Below are 18271 nucleotides of genomic sequence, written 5' to 3' on the forward strand. Positions count from 1 at the left end.
CCTTGTTATTTCCCTTATCATTGTTATTATTGGTGGCATTAATAGTAGTTTTGTATTATACTTTAGTTTTTGGACTGTTCTTATCTCAACCTGTGGGGTTTACATTCTTTTGATTCTCCTCCACCTCCTGCCAGGAGCGGGAGGAGGAAAAAGGGAATGAGCGAGTGGCTGTGTGGTTCGGAGTTAACAGCTGGGCTTAAACCATGACAGAAAGACATGGAGCTGTTGGAGCAAGTCCAGAGGAGGCCACAAGGATGATCAGGGGCTGGAATACCTCCCGTATGAAGACAGGCTGAGAAAGTTGGGGCCTGTTCAGTCTGGAGAAGAGAAGGCTGCGTGGAGACCTCAGAGCAGCCTTCCAGTATCTGAAGGGGGCCTACAAGATGGTGGAGAGGGACTCTTATCAGGGACTGTAGCGATAGGACAAGGGGTAATGGCTTCAAACTTAAACAGGGGAAGTTCAGGTTAGATATAAGGAAGAAGTTCTTTACTGTGAGGGTGGTGAGGCACTGGAATGGGTTGCCTGAGGAAGTTGTGAATGCTTCATCCCTGGTGGTGTTTAAGGCCAGGTTGGACAGAGCCTTGGGTGATGTGGTTTAGTGCGAGGTGTCCCTGCCTATGGCAGGGCGGTTGGAGCTAGATGATCTTAAGGCCCTTTCCAGTCCTAACCATTCTATGATGCTATGATTGTATTTGAAACTTGAAGCAGTTACATAATGAAGCACAATTTGTTGGACAAATAGATGGAGACCAAAAGAGAAAGGGATAGTTGTGGCTAAGAACTTCCCCTGTTCTCTAGGGTGTTCAGTGCATCTTTATTGTTCTCTGTAACAACTTCAAGGCGCAGTTTGGAGACATTTATGTTCATGAGTAAATGAATGGTAATTTTGATTTAATGAGTAAATTAATGATGACTTTATAGCAGACATGTCACCTTACAATCAAACCCAAAATGCAATGTCCTTTTCTTTCATTTACTGATTTTGCTTCAGAAAACACTTGGAATCAAGGATATTTTGATCAGAATACCTCTCCTTTTTAAAATTACCCCACTCCTTGAGACTGATTGTCTTTACTGAATTTTACCTTGGTTAATCAGCTAATCCATCCTAAAGGGGAAAGGAAAACAAACAAACAAGCAACAAAAAAAAAACCCCAAACCACAATAAATGCTTGTCACCCCCGTTCCACCACTGGCCAAGCTGTCCGTGCGGGCGCGGAGGGATGGAGGGCTGGATGGAGGAGGCACGAAGATGCTGCCGCGCGCACTGCCACCCCGGCGCCGGGCAGGGGCGGGCCGCCGCCTGCCCCTCCTGCGCGGGGCGGGACGGGGCGGACCCCGCAGCCACCACCCGCCGCAGACGGGCCGTGGCCGGCGGTGGCCGTTCCCGTGCCCCTGTCGAGCGGCCGTGGGCCGGAGCGCAGTGCAGCGCAGCGCAGCGCGCCTCCGGGTGAGCGCCGCCGGTCTGCACGGGCGGGGTGTGGGCTGCGACGGTGCGGGGTCTCCCCTCCCCCTCTGCCCGCCCCCATGGGTGGTACCCGGCTGCGGAGGGGTGCCCTGTGCTCCGAGCCGGCCGGCCAGTCTTTCAGCGGCTTTCCGCGGTTGGAGCTGCGGGACTCTTCGGGGTGGGACTCACTCCCCTTTCGCAGAGGGAAAAAAAGTTTGTGCAGCGGGGCGCGGTGCGGTGCAAACTTGGGCTGAGTTAGCCGAGGCTCTGCGGCATTTCCGCGGGGGGACGGGGAGGATGGTGCTGGGGGGCGAGGGATGCAGGGCGCTGCGCGCCGCCCGCGGATGAGTCCGCGGCGGGCGGACGGACGGGCAGGGAGGGGAGACAGGGGATGGGTGCCGGGAGCGGTCTGGCTGGGCGCTGCACTGCGAGTTTTTGGGCAGAGGACATCCCGGGCGCTTTTCCCCGTTCCCGTTCAGGTGGTTTATAACGGGCGAGGGGGTGATCGACGCATCCGCCGTAAATCGCGCAGAGCAGCGGTAGCGTCGTTCCGGTGCCTTTCCTGCTTAGTGTTTTTATGACAGTCCGGTGGGCAGTAACTCCGAGACGGAAAATAAAATATCTCTGCTGTGGTGCTGTGTCTTGCAGATGGAGTATAAATCTGTGACATCTTCTTAGTACAGAAGCTGCTCGTAAAAATCAGGAGGAACTGCACATAACTTAATAACTTTTATGTAAATAACTGCAGGGCATATTTGTAATTCTGTATTTGAGAATACAAAATCAATATTCTACTGATAAATAGATTGTTCAGTGTTCAGCCAGTACAACGAATGACTCGAAAAAGTGGTGTAACAAAGTATTTTTTTGACTCCAATAGCAAGGAGTAATAGTTTTATTTAGAAAATATTTTATATTTCCTGTCATAGAAAATGTAACTTACAGTGCATTTCTACATTACATATATTCAAAATCAGTAACCAGAGCACCTCTTATTAAGTAGTGGGGTTTTTCCTGATTTGAAAGTTCTGTTGGTCTAACATACTCAGCTCTGGCATACGTGAACGGTTCTTCCCACATAGATTAATTTTGCACCATTTCATTTGTTTCAGGATCAGGTCTTACGTAAATTTAAACTATTTTTTTAAGGATCTGTAAGATAAATGTTTTTAAAATATATTTACCACATAGGTATTCGTAGTAACTTCCTACATTCATAACCAAATGTGTGACATAAACCAAAACCGGAGGTCTTAGCTAGTCCAAGCTAGTATCCTAGGTCTGACCAGAAGCAAACTCAGTTCTCTGTGTGTAAACTTGAGTCGATTTTGCAGAGAAATTAAACTGTGGATGTATTAGATCTTCATTTCAATCCTATTCCAGCAGCATAGTTGGCATGGTGTTTTACCTACGTATCAATAGTCTTGCTCTGTGCATGCATAACATTTCAGTTAATACCTCCTCAGCTGCCTAAAGGTCTGATGAGATACATGTTAGCACTTTGATTGCTTTTTGATACATTATTGCCCCTGCATTTGAGATTTGGACGTTACATGATCATGATGAAAAGTAATTACAGAAAGTAATAATCTTTGGTGTATCCATTAAAATAGTAGTTTCTTCATTTTTACACAACATTTGGGGACAACTTTTACCTTCCACTAGGATTTTTTGAGGAGAGCAGTGGCTCAGAGGCATATGAGAGGCATAAAATGATCTGACTGTTGATAGACTGTTATCTGCAGGGTTACTGCTGAAACAAACGTCTTATTGCTGTGTCTGATGGGATGTGACAGGGTTTTTTGTTACAGTTGGTAATATTCTGCTTTAAAGTCTAAATTTAACCCAGCCTGTAAAATGCTTTTCAGACACTTCTAATCACATGCTATTTCGCTAATATTAATAATACCTGTTTGTCCTTTTAAGACGACTGAAGAAGTTGCTTCCTATGAAGAGTAAAAGTACTTGATTCGGAGAAAACTCTTAAAGCACTTCTAACTTCAAAGCTGGAGAAAAGCATGAGGGAACAATCCATCTGACTCAGCATCTCACACAGAACACAAAATGGCTCTTCAAAAGAAAACTATTGCTGGTGTCTTGGAGGAGTGGTGTTTGGAGGAACCGCTATTCGGTTGCAGATGGCACCAGAATGTTAGGAAAAAACTGAGACTGGTACGAATTATAGGCCTTCTTGTCAGTGTAGTGGCCATGAGCACTTTCTCTCTTTCAATTAGTGCCTTTTTCAAGATGGAACCACATAGCATGGCATTGGCCAGCAGCCTAGATAGCCAAAAACTGGTGCACGGGCACCAAAGAACTCTGTTGGATTTCACGGAACAGAATGAAAACGGCAGTCCAGACCCATACACTGCTATGAAATATGAAGCTGAACATGACAATGCAACAGATGGTCATGCCAAGGGAGAGTACCCCAAGGACCTTTTCTCTCTTGAGGAGAGAAGGAAGGGAGCAGTGATCCTCCATGTAATTGGAATGATTTACATGTTTATAGCCTTAGCCATAGTCTGCGATGAGTTCTTTGTTCCTTCCTTGACTGTCATCACAGAAAAACTGACTATATCTGATGATGTGGCAGGGGCAACCTTCATGGCTGCTGGTGGGTCAGCTCCAGAACTGTTCACTTCTTTAATAGGAGTGTTTATATCCCACAGCAATGTTGGCATTGGTACAATAGTGGGATCTGCTGTCTTCAATATTCTGTTTGTTATTGGAATGTGTGCTTTATTTTCTAGAGAGATCTTGAACCTTACTTGGTGGCCACTCTTTCGAGATGTGTCCTTTTACATCGTTGACTTGATCTTGCTAATCATCTTTTTTCTGGATAACTTGATCATATGGTGGGAAAGCTTAACACTCCTGACAGCATATTTTTGCTATGTGACTTTCATGAAGTTCAACGTTCAAGTGGAAGAATGGGTGAAGAAGTTTTTAAACAGGAACAAGGTTGAGAAGGTAACAGCAGCAGATGCTGAAGGAAAGGTTGGTCAATTTTTAATTAGGATGTATGTAATAATGTCCTTAAAATGCCGAGTCCTTCTGTATCATACAGATCCCAATATAGTAGAGTAAGCAATATTCAAAGGTTTCATGTTTTTCTAAAAAGGTCTTTTTGTTTAATCCCTTCAATAGGATTGAAAATGTAAAACATGAGGTAGCCTTCTAGTAAATCAATACCTTTTAACTCCAGAATGATCCTAATCACACAGAAATCAAGAAAAAATGCCAACAAAAAGATGTAGACCTTTACTCAGCATTTTGTCATATTGATGAGGTCTGAGATGTAGCTACTATTTTTCCCTATGCTTTTGGATTTAGCAGTAATAATATTTGGGGAGGATTTTGTGACAAAATTTGGCTTTTTGAAGATTTGTAATGCACTTTCTTCCTCAAAAAAGTGAATCACTCAGTATACTAAGGCGTTTTATACATATGTTTTATCTACTGGCACTGATATACAGTATTAACTTCCGATTGTAGTTAATGGCAGTTACATGAAAAAATGTCTGGAAAAACAGTGACCACAAGAGCAAAAGGTGGAGGTCCTCTGTTTAGGCAGGGGGATTAGCAAACTGAGTTTTGGCCTAATAGAAGTAGGGAAGGGAATTTATGCATGGAGGTGTCAGTGGGTCTTCAGCAATTACTACTATGTTTTAAACAGCTCTTTTCTTAAAACAGGGGACTTACGAAGGTGAACCCATAAATGCTGATATATATAGCAGTATGTTACTGGAAATTTAATACTGAAATTGAAAAGTCTGGGTTTATATGGCAGTAGAATTATTCATCAGGTAAGGTTTTATTACCCACTAGTTATTCAGAGCATCAGGGAACTGTTCACTATTTTGTCTCGTTAACAGCCCTTTATGAATAGTTCAGAAGACTCAATCCACCAGTAGATCTGTGCAGGCATATAAACAGAAGGATAGAGAGACAGAGGGGTTATCGGCCTGTGACTCACAGAAAACTGGTTATTCTGCATATATTCCTAACTTTGAAGACAGAGAGTGATATTTTAGCAGTATGGGCAGGTGCGCTCAGTTTTAAGACAAACCACAAAAAGTCCTCCAAAAGTAAACCCAGAAAATTCTCAATTTTTTAAATTGTCTAACCAAGTTTAACACCTATACACTTGTAATTTTATATTTTCCTTTTTGTTTTGTTCCTTTTCCAAAATCAGCATGCTTAGCTTCATTTTTCTCAAAATGTGTAATTGTTTTTTGGTTGTTTTGTTGTTTTTTTTTTTTAAGAAAATTAAAAGAAGGATCAACACCAACAAAGTATTGGCTGTAATTAACGAAGGGCTGCTTTAGCTACATTAGTTGGTTTCTAAATAATGTAATATTTCACAATGCATTGTAAGTACCTTGAGAATTTGTGCTAAATGTGTGTAATGGTAGAGAGACTACGGTATATGAAGGAACTGTTTAATGTGCCTTCATCTGCCCATAAACTGGATTTGAAGGAGGTTTGAATCTATAACTTGTTTCCAGTCATCACAAGTGTGCTATGTCAATGCAAAATAAAATTGTATAAAATCAAATTAGTATATCAAATTCAGAATTTGCAATCTCCGTTGTTTCTAATGGAAATTTCTTCACTTTTTTTTTCTGTACTAGGTCAGTGAATTGCTAGGCAGCTCTCTGAAATTGCTAGGTTAGAGTTGAAAGTTCTATTAACTTTGCTTCTCTCATTCTCTCGTTCTCTCTTTTGTTCTCTCTTTCTTTGAAAGAACTTTATTACAGGAGTATATACAAAATTCTCTTCTTTCCTCTAACCAATGATTCTTCTGCCTATCTGTTGTTGATTCTGCTGTTGCCAAACTGGCAAGTGTTCTGCTAAAAAATTTGCCTGCTGTATTTATCTTTAAGACTGTGTTGTAATCTGAAAGCAGCTCAACAAAGTTGAGACGTCTAAATAAGGAATCATAAAGCTGGATAGTTGAAGGGTTAGATGGCTTATTAGCAAACAAGTGTCAACGAGTAAAAATCTCATCAGATGAAAAACCTCTTGAGGTACCAAAATGTATTTTAATATGAATTTCAGTACTTTTATTATTGAATTATCTTGAAAAGTTGAAGAAAGTTTTACATTCTCAAGGACAGTATTTCCCATAAGAAAAAGGTCTTAGATATGAGATTATTTTCCTGTTTAGCTGTCATTTGCTCTAAATGTATTAATTGGGTTGTTAGAGTGCATATGTATCTCTAGATGTCTTGTAGATTCCTTTCTTTCATCCCTGTTTATAAAACTAAAGCACTTTTTTTTGGTACTAGAAAACTGTGAATATACAAACTGAACTACTTTTTTTTTCCTGATCTCACTTTCTTTGGTGCGTCAGTTACTTTTAAAAATGTGAATGCAGACAGAGTACTACATATGAATTTAATTGTGCTTCCTATTTGCCTTCCGAAGCTTTCAAACAAATACAGCCTGGTTTCTTAAAGGGTACAGGTTGAGAAAATCTGATAACTTGAATTTTGCAACAATTCGGTGACACAGATGAGAACAGACTACAAGGTTTCTGCATTTAGAGTTCATGGGGTGCATTGTTTGAACTGTGGATAGTCTCATGTCCTTTCTCACCCTTAAGGAAGCCTGATACCAATAAACTGCAGAGATCTCTGTGGCAAGGATGGAAAAAAGGAGGAAAGATGACAAAGCAAGACAGCATGAAAGGATGGAATAAAAACCAGATGGCACAGTCCTACAAAGTAGCGTGGCATGTGGCAAATGCAGACCAAGATGGGTCCCTGACAAGTGGCAGTGAACCCTGTGGGCTGCCCCAGATGGGTCCTACAGTAGGTAATGTGATCCTGCCACCAGATACCTCCAAAAGTCCCTTCAAGCCTAATTTACTGTGTGGCATGATTTTTAGGCTTTATGCAGTTATGCTGCAAAGAACAGATGATTTTTTAGGACTGGGGATAAAACTGATAGTATTTCTACATGTTCCTCAGTTGAGTGAAGATGTTTAAAAACAGAAGCTTGAAATTTAGTATAATGGATGGGAAGACAATGGAAAAAGCTGATGTACAAAATTCTTAAAAATAAGACTTTTTTGACCTTCTGCTAAGATTTCAGTCTTTTTTTCAAAGTCTGTAATGGTGAAGACATATTGACTATATTAGATCATGGTAACACATCATGTGAAATTACGTTTTGGTTTTCAAGTACTTTTTTTCTTTAATGTAGCATGGAGTTCACTGCAAAAATACTTGAATCTGATCACTCAGTAAATAACTCAAAACAGTTCTGTTTGGCAACTGGGAGAACAGAATGTGGGTGGCACAGGGATATTGTGCTGTGACATCTGTTTCACTGACAGTACCATTTTAGATAAATAGCTTATGGTATATACAAGACAGTTACAGTTTTTCTACATTTACAGAGAACTGCATTTGGAAAATGAGCTATTTTTACCAACAAAACATAGTTTGACATTATTTTATTGCCAATTTTGTTGTGTTAAGAAACTTGAATAGCTTGTATGTGATATTTAAAGATCTATACTGATCTCAAGTGTTGCCTCATTGTATTTAATGGTGGTATTTGCATTCTAAAGGAAAAGTTTTCAACAGTATTTTTAGGTACTTCTCTAATTGGTTGCTGTATTAACAGTGCCACGACAGTCACTGTTATAATGTATGATCTAATATGTGTTGTTTAAGGAAAAACATAAATTACCTGTATGCATGCAGGAAAAACTGGAATGTGCAGAAGATCCATGTCTGTAGTTGGTTGGAACTCCTGAACAGTTCTTTTTCAGGGTTTCTTAATGTCGAATCCACAGACCCAGTAACTGTAACTCAGTTTATAAAATAGCTCTTCTTCTCTCACCGCCACATTTTAAAGCAATGTTTCATACTTACAGGGAGATTGGAGTTTTATTCAACAGGCATTTCGCAGTCAGCTTACTTGTACAAACGAACGTGTGTGAATACAGAGCTATGAGTATCTGGATCTTGCATTCTAATGTATCCAAGGTGGTTGCATTGTTTTAAGCACTTTTGAAACATGAGCATCATCGCTGTCCTTGTACCATGTTTTGTTTTGTTAAAAGCCTGGGTTTAAGTTATCATAGAATCACATAATCATAGAATAGTTAGGGTTGGAAAAGACCTTAGGATCATCTAGTTCCAAACCCCCTGCCCTATGTTTTATCTGCTTTTATTATCTCAAAAACTTTCAAGTTACTTCTGTGTTAACTTACTTAGTCCAGTAGCAGTGACTGTTAATTTGCCTTGAATATTTAGTATTGTTTCAATTTAAGGCTATTACTGACATACCCAAAGGCTGATACTTTATACCTGCAACCATTAGTACAGTAAAATGAGTACTATTCTCAGTTTATTTTAGTGCTGCTCAGTAATTTACTGACTACAAAGCAATGATTATAGTGGTTTTCACCACTGTATTCTCTTGGTTTTGTGAGTATCATCTACCCTGGTAACAAACAGAAAGTGACAGCGTGGAAATGCAGTATAGATTAAACGCACTTAAATCATGGCCATCCACTAAGATTCATTAGGCAACGCTTGCTAATTGTGCTGGAAAAAGGAAGGGCAAAACTGTGCAACCTTTAATTAACAGCAAGGAGACAACATACCCATCAATATATTTAAAAATAAAAAGCATATGTAATTAAAAAGAAGTCAGAAGTCAAGTCTTCTTAGAGGCTGCACAAAACCAGCTGTGTTGGCTAATGTTCACCATCCTGTATTTCAGAACTCCAGACATGATTAAATTCATTGTGCTAAAAGCTATACAAAGAAAGGAATATGCAGTCCCAGAGTCTGGAGACTTTATAAGTTTTTTTACCTTGTGACATCTCAGTCTTGGATACTTTGGTCCAGATCCTCAACAGGATGTGGGAGCTACAGGAGACTGTAGGTAGAATTTCAATCCCCTGATCAGCATATCAGACCTCCAAATGTCTGCCTGCTTGGAGGCACTTGAACTCTGAGGTAGCTTCACTTTTGAACAGTGAACATCTTCAGATGCTGTAGTTTCGCTTCCAGGTTTGTTCAGAAATGTCAGACCCAGGTGGAGCAGCATGGCACTTCTTTTCCATCTAATCCACATTCTTCTACTTTTTTCCCCAAGCTAGTTCTCCAGATTTACCTCCCAGAATAATAAACAAAATCTAGTGGCTCTTACAACCTTTTCAGATTCTGGTGGTGAGAGTGCTCAAATTTTATGCAATTATATGCATATGTCCCATATTCACTGCTCACTTCGTGGTGCCTAACTCATCCTATAAAAATCTTGTGTGGCAAGGCACAACTGACTCCCCTACTTCTTCTGCTCTTGCGTTAAGAGGCAATAGTGAGCCCTCCACATTGTGTTTTTAAAGGGCAGTGTAGGTAGCTGTCTTTCTGAACTGTGGGATGTGGGTGGTGGAAGCTGCCCTAGGCAGTGCTTGTTGCAGTGTTATTTTGGTGCCACAGTACAGTGATGTTTTGGGCACTGCTGACATAAGGGTGGCCTTGGGCTTTCTGAGTGGTAAAGCTCCATAGGCAGGTAGCACTACAGTGCCAGGGCCACATGACAGAAAAGTAGGTTTGATGAAGTGCTTCTGCCTCTTTAATGATCTGAGGTTTTGTTGGTTTTATTATCAGGAGTAAGTTTTCCACTGCCAATTGTAGAGGTGAGAAAACAGCCACTTTTGGGTCTTTTCTTCTTCTGAAATTGTTTCTAAAAATTCAGGCATCTTGATTTTGTAACTGTAGAATAAGATTATAACCAATTTCAATTTGTTACTGCGTAATGGATAAACAGTATGTTCATACTGAAGAAAATCCTATAACAAAAGCAATGCAGAAGTTTGCATAGTGTAATGGCTGGGGAAGTTCCATGTTTGTTTGGTGTTTGCTGAGGCAGGCTTTTTAACCATAGAAATCAGAAACCTTCTATGCAGAAAGCTTTTGAAAGGACTAAACCTAAAGTATATGGTCTGGGTTCCTATTCTCTGTCACTTGTGGGTGGACATTTATATGTCTTACAAAAATGGTGTAAGGCAATGTAGGATTTGGACATTTATTAACCTTTTACCTCTTAGGTACAGAAAACAAACGTACAAAACTAGTGAATGCTTTCTGGTAAACAGCAATCAATACAGTACCAGTATTTCAAAATTAAAATAGCTTCCATTGGCCCTTTCAACCAAAATTCAGAATCTCATTTTAATCAGCAAAGCAAAGAAATACGGAGACAAAGAACATCTGAAAGTTTACGCTTTGAAAGATCTATGTGGGATGAATGAGTATTAAAAGTGTTTTATACACAAGGTATAGAACAGATGGGAAGATGTATTAGAGATAAGTACAAATAAATAGTTGTAATATCTATGACAATTGATTAAGACATCTCTTATCTATTTAGCAGCCTTTTTTGCTATTTATAAAATAAATTTTAATGTAAAGAATAAGACTTCTTAATTTCTCTGTAGTCACCTACAATGTTTTGCCTAACCTTCAAACTACTAATTCTGTAGAATAAAGAATGGTATTTCTTTTACCTTAACCTAGATTAGCCATATTCCTTTGTATTTCAGCCAGCTCTTATTTAAATATCACTTTTTATTATTTAACTTAATGGGTGGCTGTGTTAATCTGTGCACCAATAAGTGAGCTATTGGCACAAACTAAATTCAAATTCTGTCTTTGCACTGGCAACTCTTTCAGAACCTACAGTGACAAAATAGATGAAAATCATGTAATTGTAATAAATTTATTATGCACAGATCAGTTGTTAATGCATCATAAAGTGAGATAGAGGTGCTTTAGAAAAAGAAAGTTGACTGGCTTTTTAATCCAAACCCCCTCATTAAGTACTTCTCTTGAAAATTACTGTTTTCTTTATCAGTACAAACCAAATACCTGGTTATACTTAGCTGTGCATTTCAAAATTCTGGACTTTAGGGATGTCAATGAGAACTCCTTCTTATAGAATACTCTTGACTCTGTAATGTTCTGTTTTAACACAGGCACAAATGTTTTAGTTATTATTATTTTTCATACCAAAGTCCTGAGATGATAATCTGGTCTCCATCACACTAGGTGCTTAGACAACTGTATGAAATCATAGTTCCTCCCCTCTGTAGTTCATGGTAGAAAAAGATAAATGCCATCTGTGATACCTGATAAGAAGAATACGATTAATCGTTTATGTAATTTTATGTACATTGTTACGTGCTTACCCTTCTATATAGTTAGCATACCGTCAGTCTTTTCCCCATCATCCAAGCTGTCATTGAGTTGCTGATTCTGTGTTACAGATAACGGTCTTGGGGTAATTTAAAGAAATAGTTTATTTGTCTATATGATTTATCAATAGATCTTTTCAAGTATCAGTCAATCTACTAGAAGGCAACATCTTTTGTATAACAGGACCCAAGTCAAAATAGTCATCTTGGTGCTCTGTTTTTGCTTTTTGGGCAAACAGGCAATTCTGATGGTTTGGGTTTAGTTTGGTTTTGCTGTAAATTTTTGCGTGTGAAATTCGTGTAATCGTGGTAGTAAGTGCAGGCAAACTGGAAATCCTAAGTTAGAGCAGCCTTAGGGCTTACTTTGGCAAACCAGTTACATCTGACAAAGTATTTTGTGGTACGTTACCATGTATTTCATTATTTTGCAGGCAATACCTGTAACTATTTCCTCAAAGTTGATATTTGCTGTCATAGGTGGTTAGTCGGCTTACATGTGTTCCTATCTGAAAAGAGGAAGTGAAAAAAAATGCAGGCTTGGAAAATCAGCCGTTGGCTTGCTGGCAGTAGAATTGAGCCTCATGGCTTGGAAGGGCAGTGAGAGTTTTAAGTGTTGATTGTATACTTGTTTCTACAGCAGGTGGAGGGTTCAGAGCTCATGTTGCCTCCAAAGTGGCTTTATCTAATGTTATCACTACTGCTCTGCCTTAGTCAACAGTGGCTCACTTGGGTAATTTTACTGTCTGTCAGACACAATTTCATCAGGGTGGTGCAAAGAATAGTTTTACTGCTCAGTTACTCTGTTTTGCACTATTCCATTACTATTCCACTGTCCTCTGTGTCATTGAAGTTATATTATTTTACATGAATAGCCATAAATAGCAATGATCTTGGATGACTTCTTCTAAGGTGAGTGTGTCAGAATAGGCTTAAAGGTGTGTGTGCAATGATATTCACACTGCTGTAAAGTGCTACACATAACGTATGAATAGATTGATGCAAAATAATTTCTTGTTTGAGGAAGAATGAAGATAGCAGAGAGTTTGTACTGTATACTACACTGACAAATTAATAATAAATTTTCCTCAGGAATTAATCCTGCTTTATCACCTCTTAACTGCTTACTGCTGGGAGTCTAGTCTAAAGTCAGTGGTAATACCAGTGACATTTATTGCATAACCAGCTAGTGTAAACTTTTCACCCTCTCACATTGCTGTAAAACAGCTCGAGCGGATATAGAGCACTAAAGAAAAAGGCACGTCTGCTGTCACAGGCTGTGTTTGGTGACCTTCAGGACATCATTTGAGACCTGTCCAGTTATGTAGGCTTTTGCCTGAGGGAGAAGGTTGAAGTTTGCAGGGATTGTAATGCCAGAAGATAAGCACCTCTCTGGGGATTAATCAGATGTTAATTTTGTAGTTTAATTTGTGGTGCAAGCTTTTATCAAATTACTAATTAAATACCTTTTATTGCTACCAGGCACAATCACCAAGTTATCAATTAGCTAAAATTTATGGCAGTCATATGTTGGAGTGGAAAAAAGCCCCAGATTTTGGAACTCCAGAAATGCTCTGTTCAGAAGTAGTTAGAAATAGTTCATGGTATTAAGTTATTTATATATCCTTAAAGCAGTCATCTGAAGTAATTTGAAAGCGTCATGCTGCCTAGCAGATATTTTTTGTTTCTGTGTAATTTTATTTTTATTTAAATATTCCTATTTTTCTGCTTTATTCTTAATACTGTATTTATTTGCTACATATTGTTTTAATTTAGAATGTTTCTGGGTGGAAGCATATCATGTTTGAAGGCTTCATTTTGGTTGAATTTTAAAATGATGGAATGATAATTGTAATAATCTCTGCAAAATTTGGATTAAGAAATTCATGGTTTTCTATATTGAAAACCATGAAAAACACTTAAGTTTTCCAGTTCATAATGAGGTTTTGACCCATGTTATCTTCGAAGCAGGCACAGGAATTCAGGTTTCTCCCCAGAAGTCACAGACAGGATACCTGAGTCTACTCTCACTCAAAATCAATGTCAAAATTCCTCTAAAATTTAGTCAGAGAAACATAATGGTTTGAATTTCAGAGGAATATTGCCATCGTTTTTTGTGTTCAGTTTCTGAGATAAATCGCTACTTGCTGCCACTCAGAATCCAACTCTACACGTTATAATAAATTAATTTTGTAAACTTTTCATTGTCTTATTGTCAGTTTGTACTGGAACCATTTACCACTTGTGTGTGTGTGTATGTATATGGTCACACCTATGTATACACGTGCACACATAATTGTGAATCTCCAGGGTGCCATGCAGGCCATATAAAAGGTCAATGAGACACAGTGCAGATCCATAGCATGGTAATTTGCATGCTTCCTACATCATTTCACCTGTCCTCTGCCTAGTAACCCATTTCTGTAAGATTTACTCAGATATTTAAAATTTCTGAGCAGCACATTTCTCATAGGTTTTTTTTTTCCAGATTAGCTGTTCAGAAAGTATGTCTGTGTTTTCTCCTTAAATTTGGACTCCTTCCAAGCAACAAATCACTTCTGTCTGAGGCAGAGGGCATGACATACTGAGCTATTGACATATTTTATTATACCTTAATGTATCATATTAGTAATTCTTGCTATCCTGTGCCTCGCAGAAATAGAAACAGAAGGTCTGCATCACTGGAGAGGGATGATTTCTCACTTTCCAGTGAGGTAATCAGGACTTGATTCTACCATGGGAATGGTTCAGGGCACCATTCTTTGCTACATGACATTTCATGCAGAGAAAAGGCCATTTCTTACTCGCATGGAAGGCCAACAGGTGGAATTACAATAACTAAAATTTGTTACATAAGCAAGAAACTGTGCTGTAATTTAGGACATGAATTTGAAGTATTACTTTCTTCACTTAAAGTATCTACCCAGAAAACATAAGTCTTCTTAAGCAAAGGAATGGAAAAGTCACCAAATCCAGTCCTTAATTATTTGCAAATATATTAGTATGTACATTTGCAAATATATTAGTTATAAATATCAATATTTAAACTAAGTATTCTAAAATATATTAGTATTGAAATGACTTAATTATTTGGACAACTTCCTTTGTCTGTTGTTTGCTTGCAAGCAATTCTATAAGCGTATTTAGAAGGTAATATATAGTATACATATTTAGCATCCCCCAAACAATTTAGCATCCCCCAAACATGCAACCTCTTCTTTCATAAGGAGGGCCATGGGAAATAAATGTTGATTTATAATCTCACACTTGGACATGCATAAAGAAAGACAGACTCTGTCCTGGGTTCAACTGTAGTGGTCATTTTTCTCCTTCTTAGTAGCTGGTGCAGTCTACTTAGTCTCGACCTTAGTCTGAGAACAGTGCTGATAACACACCGATGTTTTTAGTTGTTGCTAAGTAGTGCTTACTCCAAACAAGGACTTTTCAGTCTCATGCTCTACCAGTGAGGAGGGCATGGGAAGCCAGAAGGAAGCAGAGACAGGACACCTGACCCAAACTAGCCAAAGGGATATTCCATACCACAGCATGTCATGCCCAGTATATAAACTGAGGGGAGTTACCCGGAAAGCCCAGATGGCTGCCTGGGTTGGGCTGGGTATCAGTTGGCAAGTGGTGAGCAATTGCATTGCGCATCACTTGTGCTTATTGTTTTCTTTCATTTTCCCCCTTTTTAGTTTTATGTTCTATCCCCTTGTTATTTCCCTTATTATTATTATTATTTTTGGTGGTAGCAGAAGTAGTTTTGTATTACACCTTAGTTACTGGACTGTTCTTATCTCAACCCATGGGATTTCCACTCCTTCGATTCTCCTCCCCATCCCTCTGGGAGCAGAGGGGAAGAAGGAGGGGCAGTGAGCGAGTGGCTGCATGGTTCTGAGTTGCCGACTGGGCTTAAACCACGACAGACTCTCATTTTAAAATAACAGCAATAGGCTCAGTAACAGGCGTGGACTGAATTGCAAACTCACGCCTTAGTTTTGGATTTAAGGGTCGAGATGTGGTTCTCTATTTCATTTAATCTTCTTAGAAGCTTGTGGCTTTCAAGCCTTGTAGAACATTGTATGGTGTGCTGTAGGAAGGTTTATTTCTGCTTGCTTGATTGGATTACTACGTGCAAGAAAAACAGTGGTCAGCATATTGATGGCAAAATGGTCTTGAGGCAAGGCAGTACATGTGGCATCTGAGAGAAAGGTGATAGAAACAGCAGTGGTGAGGTGTGGTGGAAACTGGCAAACAAACCAGATACCATATGTGAGGCTCTAATTTAGTGGCATGTTATTTTTGAAGCATCTTGATAAGCATAATCTTGTTAGCAGCCATTTTTGCCAAAGTTTGAAATGTTAGTAGATTTCCTGATTAAGAATTCCTCCCGTCATTAACATTATTGTCCCTCCTTCAATAAGGAAATTGGAATTGAAGAAACGTGTAGGTGTAGATTTTTATGACTCCAAGAATTTTTTTTTTGTGAGGGAAAGGACTAAACTGAGTATAAGGTACATTTGAAGTTAATGATAAGTTTTGCTGTTGATTTTGATGAGAGTGAAATTAAGTCCAGAAGTGGACATTGAGAATTACAATCTTGCTGCTTCTCTAGTCTAATTCCAAGCCTCTGAGCTGCTCTCCTTCCATATTAAACCATCCCTAGCAAACAAACGAAGCAATTTCTTTAGGTTTCAGAGCAAGCAAACCAGGCTTTATCAGCTTTCTGTGCCCTTGGATTTGAACTGGAAAAAGGCACTCAATGTTTCCACAGCCTGATCTGTCCTGTCACGTGGGTAGTTTCTCAATTATTGATGAATCTCAAAGCAATTATTACATGGTGAGCCCATAATAGTTTGTTTTTTAATCAGACAACTCATCTCTAGAAATCACTGCTGCCTTCATTACTTTTAGGGGGTCTGTCTCTTTAAGGGGAATACTGGGTGTGGGTAAAGTCAGTTATTTCTGAAATATAGAGAAGCTACTGTTCTACAGTTAGTTAACAGGCACATTTTTGTAGGTGATATAGTGGAAGAGAACTCTTCTCTACAATTAACCTAGTCTTCCTATGGAAAAGTAGTATGCAAAAATAAAAAGCAGATTAACTAATTTTCAGATTTAATTGATCTGCATTCACAATTTCCAATGAGAAGTACAAGACTCAGACAATTGCAGAATCCAACTCTTGGCCCCACATTAATCTGGTTTAGCTGTCTTGGCTGACCTATGAATAGAGTCTCCTCAGCTTACTTCTATGATCAGTCAGAAAATGTGGGCATTTTTGTAGAATCATAGAATCATTTAGGTTAGAAAAGACCTTTGAGATTGGGTTCAGCTGTTAACCTAACACTGCTAAGTCCACCAGTAAAGCACATCTCTAAGCACCACACCTACACAGCTTTTAAATACCTTCAGTGGTGGTCATTCCACCACCTCCCTGTGCAGCCAGTTCCAATGCTTGACAACCCTTTTGGTGAAGAAATTTTTCCTAATATCCAATCTAAACCTCCCCTGGCACAGCTTGAGGACATTTCCTCTTGTCCTGTTTCTTATTACTTGGGAGGAGAGATGGACACCCACCTTACTACAACTTCCTTTCAGGTAGTTGTAGAGAGTGGTCAGGTATCCCCTCAGCCTCTTTTTCTCCGTACTAAACAACCCCAGTTCCTCAGCCATTCCTCATAAGACTTATTCTCCAGAGCCTTCACCAGCTTTGTTGCCCTTTTCTGGACATGCTCTAGCACCTCAATGCCTCTCTTGTAGTGAGGGGCCCAGAACTGAACACAGGATTCGAGGTGCAGCCTCACTAGTGCCAAGTACGGAGGGATGATCACTGCCCTGGCCCTGCTGGCCACGCTGTTTCTGACACAGGCCAGGATGTCATTGGCCTTCTTGGCTGCCTAGGTACAAACTGGCTTATGTTCAGCTGGTAATCGGCCAATACCCCACCAATATTGTGACTTTCTTATATTATAATAAAGTCACATATATCTTTTATTATAAGGATTAATCCTCTCCTAACCTGAAATGGGACAAAACTAGCCTGGGCTGTCACCTCCAGCAATAGGTTGGTAAAATCTGAAAAGCCATCCCCTGTGCTTTTATAGCAATAGCTAATACATATCATGGTGTTGCCTTTTCTAACACCTGAAATTGCATTAGGTTGTGGTGAGGGTGACAACCTGATGTGTTTTTTGCACAGGGTGACCTTAAAGATAGGGTTGATTTAAAATTACTGGTTTTCTCTGCCACTAAGCAAAGAAAATGCTTATTTAGGTGTTAATCAAGTCTGTGAACATTTCAGTTGCTTCCTTGTTATTCAGGTCAGTATGTAGGTATCACATGTGGTTCCAAAGAGGTGCATGTTGCAAATAAGCTATAAAGTGAGTCTTACTATTATTTTACAGAAAAGTCACTGGCACTGTAGCCAGAGAGACTCTTAATATTCATAGCAGATTTATGGATTATCTTTTTGATAAGAGGAGGTGTAATTTTAACTTTCAGAGAATTACAGTATTAATTAATTACCTAGTTAATTAAATTTTACTTAGCCTTCCATGTGGAAGACTGAACATTTACAATTAATTAATTAAATTGTCTA

The 18271-nt window shown here is 39.2% G+C and overlaps 1 protein-coding gene across 5 annotated transcripts in view; it reads left to right on the forward strand.

The window, feature by feature from the left end:
• Positions 1 to 1354: 1354 nt before the first annotated feature.
• SLC24A2 (solute carrier family 24 member 2) overlaps positions 1355 to 18271 on the forward strand; it is a 115731-nt gene continuing 98814 nt past the window's right edge. For 3 of the 5 annotated variants that reach the window (XM_030470655.1, XM_030470651.1, XM_030470654.1), the window contains exons 1-2: positions 1355 to 1451; positions 3375 to 4448. In XM_030470655.1, coding sequence (XP_030326515.1) covers positions 3513 to 4448 — 936 coding nt within the window. In that variant the 5' untranslated portion in view covers positions 1355 to 1451; positions 3375 to 3512. Of the gene's footprint in view, positions 1452 to 1506; positions 1662 to 3374; positions 4449 to 18271 lie in introns of those variants that run through there. The other 2 variants (XM_030470653.1, XM_030470652.1) reach the window with 2 other exon arrangements.

The sequence above is a fragment of the Strigops habroptila genome, chromosome Z, assembly GCF_004027225.2.
Source record: "Strigops habroptila isolate Jane chromosome Z, bStrHab1.2.pri, whole genome shotgun sequence".
NCBI classification, from domain to species: domain Eukaryota; kingdom Metazoa; phylum Chordata; class Aves; order Psittaciformes; family Psittacidae; genus Strigops; species Strigops habroptila.